Source organism: Primulina eburnea, chromosome 6 (genome assembly GCF_022965805.1).
Source record: "Primulina eburnea isolate SZY01 chromosome 6, ASM2296580v1, whole genome shotgun sequence".
NCBI lineage: Eukaryota > Viridiplantae > Streptophyta > Magnoliopsida > Lamiales > Gesneriaceae > Primulina > Primulina eburnea.
In genome coordinates, this window is record NC_133106.1 from 33,330,533 (window position 1) to 33,351,162 (window position 20,630).

A 20,630-nucleotide genomic window follows, 5' to 3' on the forward strand; every position below is an offset into this window, starting at 1 on the left:
TAATTTCAAAATTTGGGCACATGATTCTTTCAAGTTTGGTTCGTTTTCACTGCTTATCTATACTTCTATACTATATTATTAAGTAAGAGGCATCTAGAGTAACTAACTTTTGGTGTCTTGGTCTGTTTTACTAATTATATATATCAATAAAGTGTTAAAAAATTAATGTAAATCACATGTAGTTTAGTGGATAAAGTTTATATTTCTTTGTCATGAGGTTGTGGGTTCAATTCTTATTTGAGTCTTTTTTTTTTAGTTCATATATCAAAATTACAATATAGCCACTCATTATTTCTTATAAATATATTTTGATCCTCATTTAAATATAAACCAATAAATTATAAAACATATCGTACAAGCACGCAACGCGTGCGTCCGTGTACTAGTTTATATTAAGGATTGGCCTCACCTTTTCTCCTAGCTTGAAAAAAAGAGTAGTAATGTCTATTGTTGAATACGTCGAGTTTGTCTTGTACTTTTTAACATTTAGAACCCACAACCCCTATATTTTTAGTGCACTCAGGGTAAACTCAAATGACCAACACGATAACTATTAAATCACGTTAACAAAGTAAACAACATCGCACAAACCTTATACGAACTGAAACCTCTTGACAGTTGTCCCTGTCCATAATTTTGACTTGGGTTGTATGCTCACACAACAAATCTTAATCACTTGTCCGAGTGCATGTTTGTTTATTTATTCTATTAATAATATTGTGGTCCAATTAACGTTGCCGTCGAAAACTTCAATTACACCGACTGTATGGATTTGTTCGTGTTACTATATGGGGAGACTTCCAAGTCTTGATCCAAGCTAGGGCCTAGGACTGTAAAGAGACTTCAGCCGTAGATGGGATTTGGATAAGTTAGGTATTATATAAAATTATATTTTGCCATCGATTTATATATATATATATATATATATATATATATATATATATATTATATGGTTTTATTGTACTTATAATCGTATATCACCTATGATAGCATACATAAATTTTGGTAAGGCTAAGTCCTAACTTGTGCTTTCGGTACTCTTAAATTCACATTCGTACTATTTTTGGCCTCTTCGATGCCAAAAATTTAACTAATTTGCGGTTTTTATAACTAATTGGATTCAAAAACTCTGAGGGGTCTGAAATCATCCGAACAGCGGTGATGGAATCCGAAAAGATCCTCACATTTGAGATCTTCATCCTTAATACCAACAAAATACCACTATGAATTGCTTTAATCTCCGTGGCTAGAATCGTACTGGATTGCGAATACTACAAGCAGTGGCCGCAACGATGTGTCCATAGTAGGACCACATATTTAGGAAGGAACCAATCAAATTTCATATATTATTTTTTTAAAAAAAATTACTTATTTTTCGACATGACAGCTTTAAAATTCCTTCTTTTTTGGTTCTTAGTGGGTTGACGAGTTGACCAATTAGGTCAAGTATTTCTACACTCCTAATTGGCTTCTATGTGTGTAATTTTTCAAGGAAGCTTCCGAAGAAAAAATCATTACTTATATGAAAATAAATAAATGAATATCTGATTTTTCATAATACATTTATTAGAGGCTAGGTTGTTTGGTTTAACTTTAAACTGGAATATATATCAGTGCCTTAATGCACGCATTGTATGCTTTTTAAAATCTCTTTTAATTATAATTTTACGTTTTGATTAATTCAAATTTTATTTAAGAATTGGTACACTATTATTGGATAAATCAAAAATGGTAACTAATAAATTTTTCAAAGGGTAAACTGATAATTATAAAATGGGCAAAGGTAGGATCATTATAATATGACTATTTTCACCATGAACAAATAACAAAAAAAACTATAGCACAAATTATTATCATGATGCTCACACTTGATATAATTATTATATTGTCATAGATATAAAAATCCAATGGTTTTTTTTTTTTTTTAAAAATCAAAGATATTTTGGTAAAGATGACGACTTGCATCCATTATATAGAAGAAAATACATTAAAAAACACATCGTTATGTTAGATTAGTTAATGTTTAAATTCTTTACCATACCTAATGTGATCATGTTGAATTGAGTAGGTTGGGTCGGAGCAATCCACCGAATCGAATAAGAATTTTTGTTTAGGGAAAATAGGCAAGAGAATATAGCCTGTGAGGAAGGTATATCTATAAGCTATGACTTCCACCGTAACCTGCTAACAAGGAAATGAACTCGTGAATAGGCGCCAGAGAGATGTCCAGCGTAACCACTCCGATACTTAAGTTAGCAGGTGAAGATGAAGGAGAAAATGGATTTATATGTGTGAATATACGTGAGTGCCAAGAGCTCTTGAATCAGAATGTGTGAATGAGAAAAATCGCTCAAATGTAAGACATATCTGTTATTTATAGGAAGAAATCACATGATTGCCTTGTTTTCAAGTGCCAACTTACTACTAAAGGTAATATAGTTGTCCATACCCTACTTCTGACAACTTGTTCTGACACGCCAACCTCTGTGGTTCTGGCAGTAATGATTGTCAAACATAAGGTGTCTTATACTGATGTACTCGAGTGAAGTGTTGTTTTCGAGGTAGCCCGGGTAGAAAGTCTCCAAGGATTTTGTATGAGAGTCCAGGCTTCTGGTAGGAGCCATGTTTTCGTCTTGAGCTCAATTTCTCACAGACGGCGCCAATGATCCGATTCGGTTGATTGCCCCGACCCAGCCTACTCAATTCAACCGGATTACATCAATTGCCATCATTAATCGCGGGACAAAATGCCTATTTCGATGTGATGTTTTCTTTGGAAAAAAAGAATAAGAAGAATATTGATTCATATGCATAATTAATATATGTCGAAAAAGTCTTGGGGAATTACAAACAATTAATCTTACGCGTAGAGACTAAGAAAATCGAGTTTAGAACGAAGACCGAGCTAGAAAAATGTATTTTTATATTTTTTACGATATTGATTTTTTATATATGTTTTTAAATTTGATTTAGTCAGTTACATTTTTTTTTACAATTTTAATATTTTTTCCTCGACTTGAAAATATTATAGCATTAATATATGCAGTGTCACATCAGTATTTCCAATAAAAAATGACTAAAATTTTAAAAAAATTGAATACCAAAATCATACAAAGGTAAATGTATACGGCAAAAAATGCAATTTTTTCTTTGAGTTCGAGTAGAATAAGCAACACCAATGTGTGATTTGAGATTTTTTTTCTCATTTGTGAAATTTATTTATTTTTCTAGTATGTGATAATTATTTGGGTCATATTTCAATACAAAAAAAATCGAGCAATATCATCATAAAATAAAACATCCCACGAGTTTGACACAGAAGAACAATAAATAAATAGCCGAAAATAACCAAACTTCCATATTTAAAAGCAAAGGTAATGAGAAATACATTGAAATAAAAATAGAGGGTGACGTGCGTTCTTGAAATATTCTATTTAAACATGTCCAAATCCTTCCCATCAACTCCATTAGCTAATTCCCAGTCAAAATTATGCACAATGTTTGCCAACACGAACTCATCAGTAGCCATGGCAAATGAAATCCCTGGACAGCCCCTTCTCCCGGCTCCGAACGGAATGAACTCGAAATCCAGCCCCTTGAAATCTATTGCAGAATTCAAGAATCACTCCGGCTTAAACTTTTCGGGTTCGTCCCAACAATCGGGCTCTCTACCGATGGCCCAAGCGTTAACCAACAGCATCGTCCCGCTAAGAACGTCGTATCCCTTTATCTTCACATCTTCGCGAGCGACACGTGCCACCAGCGTGGGGATTGGAGTGTGGATACGAAGAGTTTCTTTGATCACGGCTTTCAAGTAATGCATTTTCTCCAATTCATCGTCTGTTATCTGTTGTCTTTCTTTATTGTACACTAAGGCATAGTTTGACTTGGCAGAATTTGTACTAAAAGCAATTTCTTGGATCCTGTTTTTTAAAGCGTTTAAATCCATCAACCATTGAATTGCAAATAAATTACACACATGCAACACTAAAACAGCCACGATTCAGCTGATGTAGCCTCGTAATGAATGTATAGGCAGTATAAAGACTGGAATTTTAGTAGTTCATAGCTAGCCTGACTGTGAATGACAAACAGAAAAATTATAGAATAACGAATAAGAGATGAAAAGACGAAAGAAATGGTTGATTAAATCCACCAAGGGCTACTATCTACAATTCCCATTTCCCATTTCTAAAGGGATTTCATTATTTTCTTCACCATCATTATGAATTTCAGAAACTTAGTCTCAGTAAAAATGGGAAAGAAAGTTTAAACATTATTCATTATTATCATCATTTTCACTTTCACCACCACTGCTCATTGGCAAAATCTTACTCGTGGGTGTGGCGATATCAACAAAAGTCGCCGAACTCATCTCCATTCGGCATATCCTCACCGCACCAAACAACCTCTCCGGCAACTCCTCCTCCGTCTGTGACTCTACCAGAAAACCCATATCAACAGTCACTGCCGTTACGCATCCCAACGCAAGCCGTAAAATCGCCGTAGCTATAGTCGAGCTGCCAATGTCCACGTCAATTTCCAAATAGTTTGGCCCCCTATGATAGTAGCAACTCAAAGCCTTGCCCAGCAAACACGCCGAATAATTCCCGACAGCAGTTTTTACAATCCACGGTCCTTTCACAATTTTATTCACGATTTTGAACCTGCTATTGCGAAATGCGTCCGATCCATTGATGAATTGATACAGCAGCGGATGCGAGTTTATCGACTCATCCACTTTCGTAGCAAAATAAAAAACCGCGGAGTGATGCTCACGGCCTGGTACTTGGAGATTTATCGCGATGACGAAGGTTTTTGACTTTTCATGATTACTGGAGCCATGCAACCCGTTCATAACGCGGTTATCGGATCGCGCCAGAACGTGTTCGATTTTCGCGTTGGATCGGAGCCAATCGACCCCAGCCGGATTCAGTAGCCACTCTCCGGCGGGGACTTTGATTTTCTTCGTGAAATAATTTGGTCCACGGACGGAGAAAACATCCCCTGGAGGCGATGCCCATCCGCTGGATCCCCTGTGGAGATCGACATGTTTCAAGGATCCACCGTTGATCGTCCCTTCTCTCCAATCATCAGTGTCACCGGCAGTGGAAGCGAAGGAAGAGTTGGAAGAGCGGTGGCTGTGTTGGTGTTTTTTGTGTTTGTTCTTCTTAGGACACATGTTTTAGGCTGTTAATTTCCCTCTCGCCGCGGCGTTGGAAGCTCCGCCGTGGGTTTTACAATCACTATAGAGTGAGCAGGAAGGGTGACTGAGTGGCCTCCGGTTAAATCAGGAGGAGGAGAACACTTACCCTCGGAATTAAAGGAAACAACGAGAATGCCATTTCTAGTACATTTGTTTTTGTGTTTCCCGTTAAATAACATTTATACATGGTAAATATTATATCTACTCGCATTAAATTAATAATATTTTTAAATCGCGTCTTTATAAAAATCAGAAGCCAAAATTATACAAATTAAATATCATTCAAGGGAATGTATGAGTGCCGCAAATTATTTTTTGTCAGACAATCTAGATTTTTAATTAAAAATATTATACGTTGAATAAATTGACACAAAATCGGCATCATTTTATCAGAGTTTTTGTATTGTCAAATATGATGAAGCTAGTTAACGTATTTTATTTGTCCTTAATTCAATTGGCAATATTTTTAGAAAAATATAATAATAATTATTATTATATTGTATCGTAAAACAATACGTGAAGTGTTGGTATATTTTATAGTACTGAGTGAGAATCTTGTTCAGTAATCTAAAAGCAAGTAGTAAAATAATGAAGAATGAAGCAGAATGGTGGGATTGAACGGCATGGAGTTGCGTGTAGCCAGTTTTCCACGGCTAAAGTGTCGAACGAAGACAAATAACAATTTAACCTTTATTACACTTTAAGCATTTAAGATCATATTTCTTTTATGATTTGCGTTCAGTCATCTGTCCACTTCAAATCTGGCTCTGGTTTATGTAATAAATATGTTACAGCAATACACTGAAATGAAAAATATTATATCTTTTATATATATATATTTATATACACACACTAAACTCTAACGCAAACATATTGCGAGTATATATTTATATATATAATATATTATTTTTATTACAATTTTTTAATCATATATAATTAATTTAGTTTAAATAAAATATAAATATTTATGACTATGTCTTCATTAAATAATTGTTTTTTTATTGGTCAATTGAAAAATTAGAGAGAGAATGAGTGTTTGAAGGGAAAAATTAAGGAAAATAAAAATAAATAGACTTCAACACCACATCACTAATAAGTTTAAGAGTGAGTCTCATGTGAGACCGTTTCACGGATCATAATCCGTGAGACGGGTCAACCCTATCAATATTCACAATAAAAAATAATACTCTCAGCATGAAAAGTAATATTTTTTCATTGGTGATCCAAATAAAAGATCCGTCTCACAAATACGACCCATGAGATTGTCTCACACAAATTTTTGCCTAAATTTAATACATAGATAAATCATTATTCTTGCGAATGATATCAATTTCATGTTAATTATTTAAACCAGTAATCGAACATATTATTAATATTATGTATGCATATGATTATTTATAAAGCATTTTGATTTAAATATGATTCTACAAAATATATAGGGCATAACGTAAGTGCTATTAACTGGAAATAAACATAAAAATTTATTCATTAATTAAATCAAGTTGAAATACATATAAGTTTTCATTACCATTTCTGCACCGTTTCGTCGAGCCATTGCCTTGTTTTTTCCCTAATATATGCTAAAAGGACAGATCCAAAACCAAATATCAGTGACAAAAAGTATATCGACAAAAAGGGGAAAAAATAACGCTACTTGTAAAACATAATATTTTTTCAGGAAGTAAAACGTAAATCTTGAATATTTTACAAGACGAAAAATAGAAAATGAAATACAGGTTGGAACTGGAAATTTGAAATAAATAAGTTGAACACAATAGAGAGAACGTGAATCACTTAATAGGATGAAATGATAGATTTACCTTTTGTGTTGTGGTCTTTATCTAATTGCGGTGAGCGCATTATTATTCCAAAAAGTGAAATCGCTCACCCCGGGCGCTCCTCACACCCTGCCCGACGGGTATGTGAGAGGAGGTAAATCATGGTAACCTGACCAACCAGCAGTGGCTAGACCCGTGCTCACCGCGCACAAGGAGCCTCCCCCCTACATCGAAGGGAGTTACTCCCACACTGCCGCTTGCGAGACTCGATCCTTAGTCATTATTCCAAGATGTCACCACTGCTAGCCAGTCAGGCTAAGCCCATGCGGGCACGGTGAGCGCATTATTGTACATCTGCTAATGGTCTTAGACATTATTAAATACTACAGATAGTATGAAGATATTTGTTTAGAAAATTCGAACCCGCGCTAAGGATTTATCAAGTGCAGGATCAATATCTCTTCCGAGAAAAGTCAACTGCAGATGAGATTGATCCATGGCAAATTCAACACTAAAAACAACATGCATTCGGTTTATGTTTCGATCAAAGAATAACTTTACGAAAAACAAACATTGCTTCAATGGTCAAGAACGCTAAAACTTTACTGGGAAAAATTAAAAATGCACAATGTAAAAGAGGATTTAATAAATTTATAAAATTCATTAAAAAATACAATTAATGTGAGGGACAAAATTAGGCTTTCAAGGGAAGTCACTACGATCAGCTATACTAAGGTCCTCTACACTCCGGAAGGCAGAGAGGAACCTGAGTAATGGAGAAGTTCAAGCATGGTTTATGACTCTTCATTCAAGGGTGCTTGAAATGAAATTTGAATCCAAATTAAATAGAAATGTCAAGAAGGAATGTTAAGAATGTCTCCACTGCTAAAACAAGAGGCGCACGCCAAAGATTTGGGTACGTAGCAAGCAAAATAACTCAAGAAACTTTATAGTAAGAGTAAGCTTCATTACATTCTCTTAATATTTTGACGTAAAACAAACGAATCAAAATTTGTAAAACTTGAAATCAAATCACAGCATATTTTACAACCAATGTTTTCACAGAGCCATATAGCAACCACTGTCACCAGCTGGCCCAAAGCCTTATTTTCACTTTGCATAAAAGCATACACCATGTATACTTCTAGCATCTCAATCAACAATGCGTTATTTCAAATCAGTTCGAACCATAATCAAACAGCGTTCAAGCGATTTCATTCTCGGTCCATCGTCCATGAAAAAAAAAAATAGAAACCAAGGGGAAGCCAAATATACCGGAGGCAATGTCTCTCTCCTACACTCAAAAATATCATTATTACAAACATTATAAACGTCCGGGAAAACGACGACTGTGAATCCAGTTGATCAAGAGTGCAATAACTGAGCTCACAAACAAAAGATAAAATCAGCTTATTGACTAGGGAAGTAGAAGATTATGGAATCTTTGCAGAGGGATCGAGTACGTCGACCTCAATATCTATGCTCCATCTTCTCCTTTTCCTGGTACCACTGCACATACCTGCAAGAACAAACTATTAGAAGAGTGAACTGTGTAGTTAGACTTGCAAAATACACTCCTGTGAATGATGTGCACAGCAATGGCAACATCAAAGTAGATGCAACCGTTCAATAAGAGACTATAATGCAAATCAAGCTTCTTCTCGCGAGATCTTCTCCCCTATATTTGACCCTGAAAGAAACATCTTATCCTTCACCGAAGATTTCCACTCCTCACAAACAGCTGAAGCAGCCAACTTCTTCCATTTCCATCAACTGGTCACCAAAGATCAACAATTTACATCACCAAATACAAAAACGAAGATGGCGGCACAATCTCGTGAAGGTCTACCAACCAAGAAACTGGTTTTGCAGAACTTCGAGAATCAGGACAGATAATGATGACGTGTTTGAACTATCATTGCATATTTTTTCTTTACATTCCCATGAATTTTATACGCGAAACATATGTGGCGTTTGGCACATAACAGACACTGTCCCAAAGTGAATCTGTATTTGATACATATCAGACACTTAAAAAGGAGGATTTTTCATCCCGTTGGCAGCTAGAAAATAATGATGTTCCTCATTTCTTGAGTTAAATAGTTTAATCCAAAGATAATCCAAGGGCCAGGTTTCAAAGTAAACCACCCGTCTGTATAGCTCTCAACTGAAGGAAAAGAAAAAAAAATACATAACTGGAACCTGTCCCACTACAACACCCTCCAAATCTTCGGTCAAGTGATGCAAACAAATTCATAAAAGCAAGTCGCTAATCACGACAACCAATGACGAATCAGATCATATTCAAAACAAATACATCGAATTAGCAGAATCGAAAACCACAACTTCCCAGCTGCATCCAGCTGAACGTAAAACCAAATCAAACAAATTGGACAAAGTTTACGCATCACGCACCCGATCCAAGAAAATCCACAATACGTAAGGATATACTTACGAGTAGGTACCGACAAGAGGTCCCAGGAGGAGGGTGGCTCCCATCCAACTGCTCGAGAATTTGTGGCTGATCTTTCCAGGAAGATCCTTCCACAGACCCGGCATCACCTTCTGCTGGAAAGGAGACAACGCGTACACCACCGCCTTCATCCGCACAGGTTGCTTTCCCATTTCTACAAAATTTAGCGACTAGGGTTTGTGTAACCTGCAGCTAAATGCAAATTGGGAACGAGATATCGAACGGAATCGTCTATTCTCAGTTTCATAAAAGCGGAGAGGAAATTGGGCTTCTAATGGGCTGGATAATTTATGTCGATGCATGGCTTTCTTTGGCCTCTTTTTGGGGCCCATAAATTTAATTAACTTGAACTAAAATCTTTCTAAATTAATATCCATGTCAATTTTTTTTGTCCCCACTTACGCCAGCTTGCTAAGTTAATGATTTCGAAAAATTAACAAAATAATAATTTTTTGAGATCCTCTGAATATCATAAATTAATAATTATTTAAAATTATCAATAAATTTTATTTATATAGTTAAAAACACAAATACAAACACAAGTACAAATACGCGACCCTTTCAAAACTTGTGTGTAGTCGTACTAGGTACAAAATAAGCTCAAGTTATATTAAATATACAACAGAATTTTTTTTCCAATTTACAAAAATTTCATTAAGTTATATCAAATCCCACCAAATATCAATTTCGTTTTAAAATATCATTCTATCCAATACTCAAAATGAGATTTCTAATTATAAATTCCACCAAATCCCAATAAATCAATGAACCAAACATACAGATATTTTGAAGCTGAGGGTTTTCAAAAATCTATCACATGCATAAAAAAGAACCAAAAAAAAAAAAAGGTGGTTGCAGGTGATTTTAACCCACAAATCGTATGAATTCCTAAGTTTGAATTGTGTCATCATATTCATTGGTCTCCAGTGATATTGAAGTCAAGTTCATTATGGTTCTGAACTAGACGAACTTTGAATTCTTACACCACGTTCGATTGACATTTGACTCCAAAAAAATGACTTCCTAAATTTGAATTCTTTCACCACATTAGATGAACTCCATTGATATATTTTTTTACAACGAGGGTGGAGAGTTGAACAAAACTCGTTTCCGGCAGGGCACAAAACCGAGTTATGATTAGATATGAGTTATGTTAACAATGCACACCATGTTGTGTATATAGCTCATTGCAGAAGCATAACACTAAGAGTAACAGTAAAAGAAGTAAAAAGGTAAATTTCCAGATAGAGTTTACTTATTTTGATTTGGTTTTGACAAATTCCAATGGATGTATTTATTTTTCTTATTATTTAGATATAAGTTTGAGTCTTTTTGTTTTTTGTTTTTTTAAATTCTCTAAATATTAATCTTTAAACTGATTCTATCATAGTTTGATTGAACTGTAAATAGAAATCAGAGTGACAGATTTGATACACCAGAGAAGTAGGAGCTCGGCCAGTCCTTTTTCTGCTTGGCCCATAATGCAGATCGGCCCAAAGATCCCACAAGTCAGTCTCAGGCCCGACTTTCAGGTCCCAAACCCGCGCCCGTCAGCTGGATAGAGCCTTTTTATCCGTTCCGTCAAAGAGATCACCTAACGCAAGCCGTGCAAAAATGAAATAAATTAAAATATTTAAATGTTTGGTTACTATATGTACTTTATTTAAAGCGAGAATAAGTGTGAAATGACCAGCTTTGGTACGGTAGTAGGAAAACAGATGAATACATGTAACATGCTTTGTTATCCACAGCAGTACAAAACCAGAACAAGCATGTGGAGCCGGTTTGAAAAGCAGAGGTCATTATCTCTTCTCTCATTTTTTCCTTTTCTTTGTTTCTAGCATCTTCTTCACTTTTTAATAGTCTCTTGGGTTTCGATTCTTCCTCGCGGGGTTCTCTTTTTTTGGGATTGGAAGGCTTCTACTGGGTTGGTGCTCTTCTCTTGTTTTTGTTTGTTTTCTTTGCTTTTGTTGTCTTAGTTCATTGAATAGGTTATTTAGGTCACGGTCTTTGAAAAAAAAAGGTCACCGTCGGTTGGTTCTTGCATATCAAGCATGTGAATTCAATCTCTAAAAGAAAAGCTTGTGAGGTGCAGAAAATAATATGAAATCCATGAAAATAGTTGTAATCAAAGCTGAAATTCCACAAGTTGTCCTTTCACAAAATCTAAAACTGGGTTAGACATTCCAGCTCCAACATCTCCAAAAAATCAGTTACATTAATAAATAAATACCGACAACAAGTAGATGATGGTGAAATTAAAATAGAGATTGAACATAGGAATAATATAATTTAAATCAAGAGCCATGTATAATTTCATGTCTTTATGTGCTTTGTTGCGTTCTTGATTATCTCGAGGGTGCTGCCGGCTAGGCAGGGTTGATGGCCTTCCATGTTTTGAACACATTCCAAACAACTCTTGCACAATGCCCCACAGTTTAATAAATATAATATATTAAAATTAATAATTGGGATCGATACCACCTAAAAAATATATAGGGAAGGTAACACAATCTGCTTTTTGTCTGCAGTACTCCAAATAATTAAGAAAGAATCTGGCTCGCAGCTTTATGTACCATGCATATTGATGGGGTCAAACATCTCTTTATTGCATATTTGTTCTTAACTTATTTTCTTACACTTGAAAGGAGAAACAAAACAAGGACCAGCTAATATCAATTAAAGGCAAGAAAGTTGGAAACTGGAATCAGTTGCTTGTACGAGTTTTAAAAGGAGATTTGTTTACTAATAAAGGAAGTGGGCTCTATTCTGTATCTTTCCTCCAATTTAATTTCCTCAACCACTCCCCATTTTTTTTTGTGGGATCAAATATGTATACATTACATGTTTCCAAAGGGTTGAGAGTTTTTTTGAAACAACTAATTAAGGATTGAGAGCTATGTACGTTAAGCAGTGAAGGTTCGAGCAGTCGAGTGATTTGTTTTGTTTTTAGGGAGGATTGGAGCCATCTTCTCCGACAACTTTTTGCGTCTCGCTACCGTCTTTCTGGTACTGACTGATTCATGCTTGCTCTCTTATATTTATATAGAAAAACTCTTCCGAATAGTGTTTGTTGATTTTTCATATTTTTTGGGTTTATAAAAGATATGTATTTGGTTGGATTATTTCATTTTGGAATATAGTATATTTTAAAAAACAAAGATATTTGTTCAGTATCAATATCCAAGGCGAAAGTTTTGTCTGATTTTTCATTACTTATTTTACTAAATTTGGTGATGTTCTTATACCAAATTGCAAAGAGCAATAGCATTTTATATATGTCAACGACACAATATAATATAATAAGTCAATAAAATTGTATTTTACAAATATATTTTTTTGCAAGTGTTTATGTTCACGTTTTTATGTTAAAACCTTATTTTTGTTCCTTTTTTTCAGAGAACCCGCACATGCAATTTCTCCACCACAACCGTTGTTCACTTTTTTTAGGTAAAAATCTTATTTTATATGAAGCACAATTGTTGTGTAGAAAATATCAATTTTTGGGAAAGTATGTGTCTTTCCACAATTATTTTCGGTTAATGAGATCCTACTCATGTGGGCATTGCCCCCATGAGACGATGGATGGCCAAGATCTTGCCAAACATACAATTTCAAAAAAAAATTGTGGGTCCTACATATGCATGGACAAATCTTGACCATCCATCCTATCATGGGGGCAATGCCCACATAGGTAGGATGAAATAAACCATTATTTTCTTCTTTTTACACATTGTTTTATGCTTGAATTCGAATACCTATTTATATATACTATTTGTTTTGATTAAATAAGAACATGAGATAAATTTGAAGAGTGCGGAGATACCATTTTTTTGGGATATGGACATTTGTCCTATCCCAAAAAGCATATCAATACCCCAGATAAAACAATACATTGAGAAAACACTGCGAAGCTTGGGATACAATGGATCAATATTCATTTGCACAATTGCACATATGTTAAAAATAACAAAGTTTCCGAAAAAGTTATTGGTCAACTAAAATTATGTGGCATGATGATAACTGAAATCGACAATGGTATAAGGATTTTGATTTGGAGATATATATTTTTTAATCTAATCTTTTTAATATTATTATATGTTTTATTTAATTTTTTGTGAATTTGCTTTCATTTTAATATTATTATGCATTTTATTTCTTGTTAATATACTTTCAATTTAGTATTGTTTGTGTTTGGTTATGTATACCGTAGAAAAGATGATGATTGTTGATATATCAGCATGGTGGGTTGGTGAGGATAGGCAGCAGATTCCTGGAACTGCATGCCGATTTCGGATAATTATGAATTTTCCTCTATATTACGTAGGTTGAAAATGAAAAAGTTCAACATCTTATTGGCGCATCCTAAGGCATTGCCAGTTGGTTCGTCCCCCTTTACATGTGATGCAGGTAAAATTTGTGTATTCGAGAGCCTACTAAATGGGTATGCGCCGCTGCCATAGTTGTTGTAGCAAGATGCGGAACCAGAGTTTTAGTTAGGAGGTTAAAAAAAATTATTGATCAATGAACATCTATGTTATATCATATTATATGATGAATTTTAATTCGACTCATGTCATTATGCTCCGATGATATCAATTATTCATTAAGTTGTTGTTCTACTTATATATTTGATGCAGTAGTTGTCAATTTGTGTCCATTTTATGAAAATGTATCCTTATCAAATGAGATTTCTTTCTGGGATTGATATATTGGTATGATTAAGGTGATTCCAAAGATTTAGTCCATTGTTTAGATAGATTATAATATATTTATTGTTCTAAATAAGGTCATTACAATCAAAGCTATTTCCATTGCAATCGAGGTGCATTTATTTACTTTACGATGAAACCCCTCCAACCAAAAAATTTTAGATTTGTCCATGATGTTCAGAAAATATAAATTCACGTCGATTGCAATGACAATTGTTTTGGTAGTAAAGAACTTATTTAGAACAACAAATATAACATAATCTATCTAAACAAATGAACTAAATCTTTGGAGTCACTCTAATCATATCAATATATCAATCCCACAAAAAAATCTCACTTGATAAGGATACCGTTTCACAAAATGGACACAAATTCACTACCAGCGCATCAAATGTATAAGTAGAACAACAATTTGATAAATAATTGATATCATCGGAGAATAAGTACATGAGTCAAATAAAATTCATAATATGATGTATCATACAATATATGTCCATTGATCAATAATTTTTTTAACCTCCTAACTAAAATTCTTGTTCTGCCTTTGGCTACAACAACTATGACAGTGGCGCATCCCCATTTAGTAGGTTTTCGAATACCCAACTTTTACCTGCGGCACATGTAAGGGGAGACGAACCAACTGGCAATGTTTTAGGATGTGCCAATAAGATGTTGAACTTTTTCATCTTCAGTCTATGTAATATAAAGACAAATTCATCATTATCCGAAATCAGCATGCAGTTTCCGGAAATCTGCTGGGCATTCTCACCAACACACCATGGTGGTTATCAATAATCATCCTCTTTTCTACGGTATATTTCTTACCTAACCAAATAATACTAAATTGAAAGTAAATTAACTATAAATAAAATACAAATAAATAATATTAAAATGAACGCACGTTCACAAGAAATAAAATAAAACATATAATAATATTAAAAAGAGTAAAATCACAAGAAAAATGTATCCCCAAATCAAAATCGCTATACCATTATCGATTTTAGTTATTGTCATGCCACATAATTTTAGTTGATCAATGACTTTTCGGAAACTTTGTTATTTTTAACATATCCACAAATGAATATTGGTTTATTGTATTCTAAGCTTCGTAGTGTCTTTTCTATATTTGTTTTATCTGGGGTATTGATATGCTTTTAAGGATCGGACAAGTGTCTATATCCCAAAAAATTGGTATTTCTGCATCCTTGAAATTTACATGTTTCGTGTTCTTGTTGAATTAAAACAAATAGTATATATAAATATAATTATCCCAAAAATTGGTATTTTCTACACAACATATGTGCTTCATAAAAAATAAGATTTTTACCTACAAAAAGTGAACAGCGGATGTGGTGGAGAAATTGTCGGCTGTGCGGGTCTCTGAAAAATGGAGCAAAAATAATGTTTTCGCATGAAACATGAATAGAAACACTTGCATGAAGAATATATCGTAAAATATAATTCTATTGACTTATTAGATTATATTTCATCGTTGACATATATAAAGTGTTATTGCTCTTTGCAATTTGGCATAAGAACAATTTAATAAATTAAGAAGTAATCATTTTCTTGAAAAATCAACAACAGTTTTGGCTTGGGATATTGACTCTAAACAAATGCGTTTGTTTTTTAATAAATGCAATTATAATGCCAAAATTCAATATTATATATATATATATATATATATATATATATATATATATATATATATATTATTTTGAGAATTTAAGGATTATAGCCCATTTCAAATCCATATTTTTAAAAATAACCTTATCTATCAAATAGTTTATAATATGGCCTTCCATAATTTTAAAATCCTAAAATACCTTTTTAAGCATTTGTTTTCATATTGTTTTCATTATTCCAACTTCATAAATTAAACCTTCGATGTGCAATCTTTTCTAAATAATATTGTTTTTATTCAATTTATAATATTATGATCGGATATATGTTTAGATGTTGTGAATAAATATTTTAAAATTAATTCGATTACAACTTGAGGTGGACTAAATAGTAGTTAGCCATTTATGCATTTTTCTTAATCGGCTCAACCACAATAGATGACTAAGGTGCAGAAGAGGTCCGGCTAGATTAGATGAACATGTAGATATTCAAGTTAAACGATGAATGCATACAGATATAGATTTATGCATTATTCTTAATCGGCTCGACCACAATAGATGACTAAGGTGCGGAAGAGGTCCGGCTAGACTAGATGAACATGTAGATATTCAAGTTAAACGATGAATGCATACAGATATAGATGAGTGAACATATAGTAATCAACTAGAAGTAAATACCACAAGATATTATGGAACTTCAAAGGCAAACTTCTTCTACGCATCTTCTTTTTCCACTTATAAAGGAATGCACTAAAAAATTTTGAATACAACCCTCTTACAAACTCACTTCAATCTAGGACTTATTACACTTATTAAACTGGATTCTCAGCATCTGAAACAACAAACAATCTGTTGAACCCTCACTCCAAACAGAAATACAAAACAACTCTTATATCTTGAACAACTAGAGCCGTTAAGGTAGCATTGATGATCCTAAAATGATCAGATTGTGAAAGCTTTGAGTAGTCAAAATTTTTGCAGATAATGAAAGCTTTGAGTAGTCAAAATTTTTGCAGATTGTGAATGCTTATGATAAATCGGTCTTGGTAACATTCTTCACTCTTGAATCTGCATATTTATACTGGAGCTTTTTCAACAGTGAAATCCTTTCCTACAATCAATTGTATTAGGATACAACATTAAATCAAGTTGTCTTTTGTCTTATTTCTCTTTATAATACTCCATAATAATTGCATCTTGCGTCCAAACGAGGTAATAAACGGTTTATGAAAAGTTGATTAATGATAGAGAAATATTATGCAAATATCTATGTGTTATTAGATGACATTCTTGCCAACTGAAGATGGGTTTTTTAATTGAATTTTCCAATGATCTTCTCAAAATTCAAGCATGATGTATGTGGTTTCACATGCTCGCCGGTTGGATGTAGCAAGGCAACTAGAGTTTCAATTTGTAGAGCGGTTGGACTTCTCAGATAGATAGCACAAAGGTCCAACTTGTATCTTGGGTGAAAAGATGTTCGGCTTGACTTCCTGGTATCCAACTGGAGGTCCACGAATACAAATAAATAGCAGCTAGATCCGAAAATAGCTCGACATTGTTTATTATCATCAAAACAAAGACATTTTCAATAGAGTAATTTTCTTTTTTTTGGTGATGACAAAACTAAGCTGTTAGTCAGAGAAATACAGGTAAATAAGATAAAACATTGAAACAGAAAAATGCATTTCATTGATAGAATGAAATTACATTGTTATAGAGATCTATCTGCAAGAAATATAAAAAAAAATATTAATACATCTACAAGAAAGCAAGAAATCCTATCCAAAAGTATCCAAAGTTTTATGTTGAGAATGAGATGGTTTGTACGGACCACTGCCTCTACCACTACTACTTCCACCAATGCCACCAGCACCAACACCTCTATCACCTCCTCTTTTTTAGTGTCCCTGAACCTTGTTTCTTCTCGCTTCCTCTTATTTTTGTCTCAACTCTTCTCCTCTTTTACGTTGTTCTTTCCTTTTTTTGATATCACTACACTGAATGTAGTCGAAAATTTCTCGGATTTGGCCGCCAAGGGTACTTTTTGCATTGTCTATGCTGGCCTCGAGAGCTTCGAGCAAATGATATCTGGCCGGTTAGAACAATGTCAAATCGATTTGTATAGTGCCTCACTGTCTCAAGCTGTTTAAAGTTGTGAGCAACTGAGGCAGAGAGAGATCAGATCTGCTTTAACATTTGACTATTAAAATCGGCAAGGTAAGAAGTGGAATCATTCTATTGGTTCTTGAAGTTGAAGCTATCCATTTTATTGTTAAAAGATTCCACCTGAGAAAAGATGTAGAAGTAATGAAGTATGCAGTGTCTTTTTTCTCTCTTTCCTCAAGATCGTAAGAGGTATCATCGACAAAAGATCGAGGCTCTGGCTGGTATTGTTGGGAATCAAGATGGGCAACAACAATGATCTTAGTGTTGGATGGGATGAAAGGCCAATCTTTGTGTCCAATAGATTGATATCCTCAGCCTCTGCAGACAATGGACTGGATGAACTTGCAACAAAAGTGCTGATACGAGTTATTTTATCTTTTGTAAGAATGTGGACATCAGCTTCCATATCTTCAGATGACATGATGGGTAGTGAAGTCAAATTTTGATAGAGACTTCACCACATCATCCACTGAAGTTAAGGGCACCTCTGGGAGAGGTCCCATATGAGATGAAGACGGCGGTGGAGGCGGTGGCGAGGCATGGGTGGTGTCTGCAGTCTCCATCTGTGCTTTTCCTCTGGATGGGTTCTCAAAGAAACCAAATAGGTGATAAAATTTGGGAATTGAAATCTCTGGCTGCTGTGAATATGTGTCAGCTTTATTTTGAGGGAGTTCATCCACAAATGATTTCTCCTAGCTTGGGTTGGAATGTCTCCTAGCTTATGTTCGAGGTTCTAAATATTCTTTAAATTCTACATTTACATATTTTTCTGAAGAATGATTCGGTAATCTTGTTGCAGTTATAGATTTAGAATATATTTTTGGAATGGATTAATGTGTCGATTGTTTTTTTGTTGGAGTTACTTGGAACCAAATTTTTTACTGGGTCACACACTCGACTCGAGAGAATCTATGGAACCTGCATCATATTATCATTTATTTTTATTTTGGGAGGGGAAAATTAAGAAAACAAAACCAAACAGATTGTAAATCCTGTGGCTTATGTTAGCTCAATAAGCTGTTTATTGTTCTTTCGCTTGAACCTACATCACGCCGACCTACCATTTAGCTGTGGTGGATATTCACCAGCATAGGTGTTTGTCAGTAAAATCGTGTTCCACTTCGCGTTCCATCCATGTAGAGAGAATGGACCATGTCCGTCACAAAATATGTTGTGCACTAGTTATTTGGCTATCTGCATTATCATAGGTGACAAATGCCTGATTCACACTTGGATTTGTCCTTGCCGTATAAACATGTTGAATTCATGAAAACACACATCCTGGACACTTTTAGTGCCACAATGTCTGTCTTATCGAAACCAGGAAACGTCTCTCAAGTATGGGTATCCTAAGATTCAGGAAACTTACACTACAATTGGTAGTGTTTTTTGTTTTCCTGGATGTGTTCCTCATATCCATTTCTCCGGAGGATGACATGCAAATCCTGTTTACTCACCAATTTCGCATACCCCGTTATATTTCTCATCCATTTATAACTTTTGGTTACTTGTCTGTCTGGTTCTCTCTTTCAGTTCACAGGGTCACAAAATGCTACTGAGAGTGGTTACTGGGTTTCAATCTCTAAGAAATGCAGTGAAGTTGGTTCCACATGCGTGGACGGCTATGGGCATACGCCTTGCGTCGAAACCGGAGTTTCAAAGATTCGGATTTGATGTTGTGTCGGCATTATCATCACATTCTTGCCGCAAACTGCCAGAAGCATTATGTATATGTATGTCAAGAATATTCATAAGGATGGTCTTCCAAATTTATGATATAAAGATTTTTCTCTTCTTTTGCACTATTCTGTTATTATTTGCTGCGAGTTAGTCTAGCTAAACCCGGTATTTTCGGCCATAATAAATTCGCCAACAAAGGCTTAAAAGGTACGACATTGCTCTCTGTGTATCATCACAAATTACATTGTTACATATTAAAACTTTTAAATTTTAAAACCAACACTTCTAAATTTATAATTCACAGTATGGAGACCAAAAAAACACCTGTAAAATGCTGAAATATGATCAATCAATTCAAGCAGCTTGTGGCACGTTCATGAATTATTAAAGAATTTAGTATGTGATCGTGATCTTGAATTATTAAACTATGTCTCGTGGATTTTATATATTTTACTTTGAATTCAAATAATTACATAATATAATATATAAACTTAAACATGAATTTAGATAATTACATGAACAAAGAGTAACATTTTGTACAAAAGTACTAATATTTGTTTGCTAAAAAAAAGTAATCTTTTCTGAAATAAAATATTATCTCAGCATGGTTGGGAATTAAATGAGAATGAACTTAAATGGAACCTCTTTTTATGCATGGGAGCCAAGTGTATGGCCACCGCAATTCAAGTTGCACCAATTTCTGTCGCGTACTCTTCCCTCAAATGACCTCATTTCCCGGCTAACATAGTACTCAAAACCAAATAATTCAAAAAAAAACTGATAATTATTATTGAGTGGGTGAGACCGTCTCACGGATCATAATCTGTAAGATGGGTCAATCCTACCCATATTCACAATAAAAAGTAATATTATTAGCATAAAAAATTATACTTTTTTATGGGTGACCCAAATAAGAAATCCGTCTCATAAATACGACCTGTGAGATCGTCTAACACAAGTTTTTGTCATTATTATTTTAATAAATTCCCA

General features: G+C 34.3%; 3 protein-coding genes across 10 annotated transcripts; 1 reads left to right on the forward strand and 2 right to left on the reverse strand.

The window, feature by feature from the left end:
- Window positions 1–4,022: 4,022 nt before the first annotated feature.
- LOC140834453 (protein ENHANCED DISEASE RESISTANCE 2-like) lies at window positions 4,023–5,360 on the reverse strand. Its single transcript, XM_073199337.1, has one exon. It carries the CDS (start codon window positions 5,180–5,182, stop codon window positions 4,277–4,279), a length of 906 nt encoding a protein of 301 aa, XP_073055438.1. The 5' UTR covers window positions 5,183–5,360; the 3' UTR covers window positions 4,023–4,276.
- Window positions 5,361–8,174: 2,814 nt separating this feature from the next.
- LOC140834454 (cytochrome b-c1 complex subunit 8-like) lies at window positions 8,175–9,724 on the reverse strand. Its single transcript, XM_073199339.1, has 2 exons — window positions 9,440–9,724; window positions 8,175–8,503 (listed from the first exon to the last, which is right to left on the reverse strand). The coding sequence occupies exons 1-2, from the start codon at window positions 9,607–9,609 to the stop codon at window positions 8,455–8,457; spliced, it is 219 nt and encodes a 72-aa protein (XP_073055440.1). The 5' UTR covers window positions 9,610–9,724; the 3' UTR covers window positions 8,175–8,454.
- A 1,271-nt stretch (window positions 9,725–10,995) lies between these two features.
- On the forward strand, window positions 10,996–19,952 carry LOC140834458 (uncharacterized). Of its 8 annotated transcripts, none has more exons than XR_012118723.1 (5): window positions 10,996–11,384; window positions 12,411–12,466; window positions 12,857–12,907; window positions 13,785–14,981; window positions 17,802–18,114. XR_012118723.1 is itself a non-coding variant. In XM_073199346.1 (4 exons), the coding sequence occupies exons 1-4, from the start codon at window positions 11,143–11,145 to the stop codon at window positions 19,632–19,634; spliced, it is 354 nt and encodes a 117-aa protein (XP_073055447.1). In that variant the 5' UTR covers window positions 10,996–11,142; the 3' UTR covers window positions 19,635–19,883. The 8 variants fall into 8 exon arrangements, 1 of the variants encoding a protein (XP_073055447.1); XR_012118726.1 differs by having other exon boundaries at window positions 10,996–11,255; XR_012118720.1 differs by having other exon boundaries at window positions 10,996–12,466.
- The last annotated feature ends 678 nt before the right edge of the window (window positions 19,953–20,630 follow it).

Excerpts from the sequence above, each read along its gene's own strand:
- LOC140834453 (XM_073199337.1), bottom strand. The coding sequence starts at position 5,182 with ATGTGTCCTAAGAAGAACAAACACAAAAAACACCAACACAGCCACCGC.
- LOC140834454 (XM_073199339.1), bottom strand. The coding sequence starts at position 9,609 with ATGGGAAAGCAACCTGTGCGGATGAAGGCGGTGGTGTACGCGTTGTCT. Across the intron at positions 8,504-9,439 it reads CCTCTTGTCGGTACCTACTC|GTATGTGCAGTGGTACCAGG; the intron begins GTAAGTATATCC and ends TTGTTCTTGCAG.
- LOC140834458 (XM_073199346.1), top strand. The coding sequence starts at position 11,143 with ATGACCAGCTTTGGTACGGTAGTAGGAAAACAGATGAATACATGTAAC. Across the intron at positions 12,467-12,856 it reads GTCTCGCTACCGTCTTTCTG|AGAACCCGCACATGCAATTT; the intron begins GTACTGACTGAT and ends CCTTTTTTTCAG. Across the intron at positions 12,908-19,500 it reads CCGTTGTTCACTTTTTTTAG|GGTCACAAAATGCTACTGAG; the intron begins GTAAAAATCTTA and ends TTCAGTTCACAG.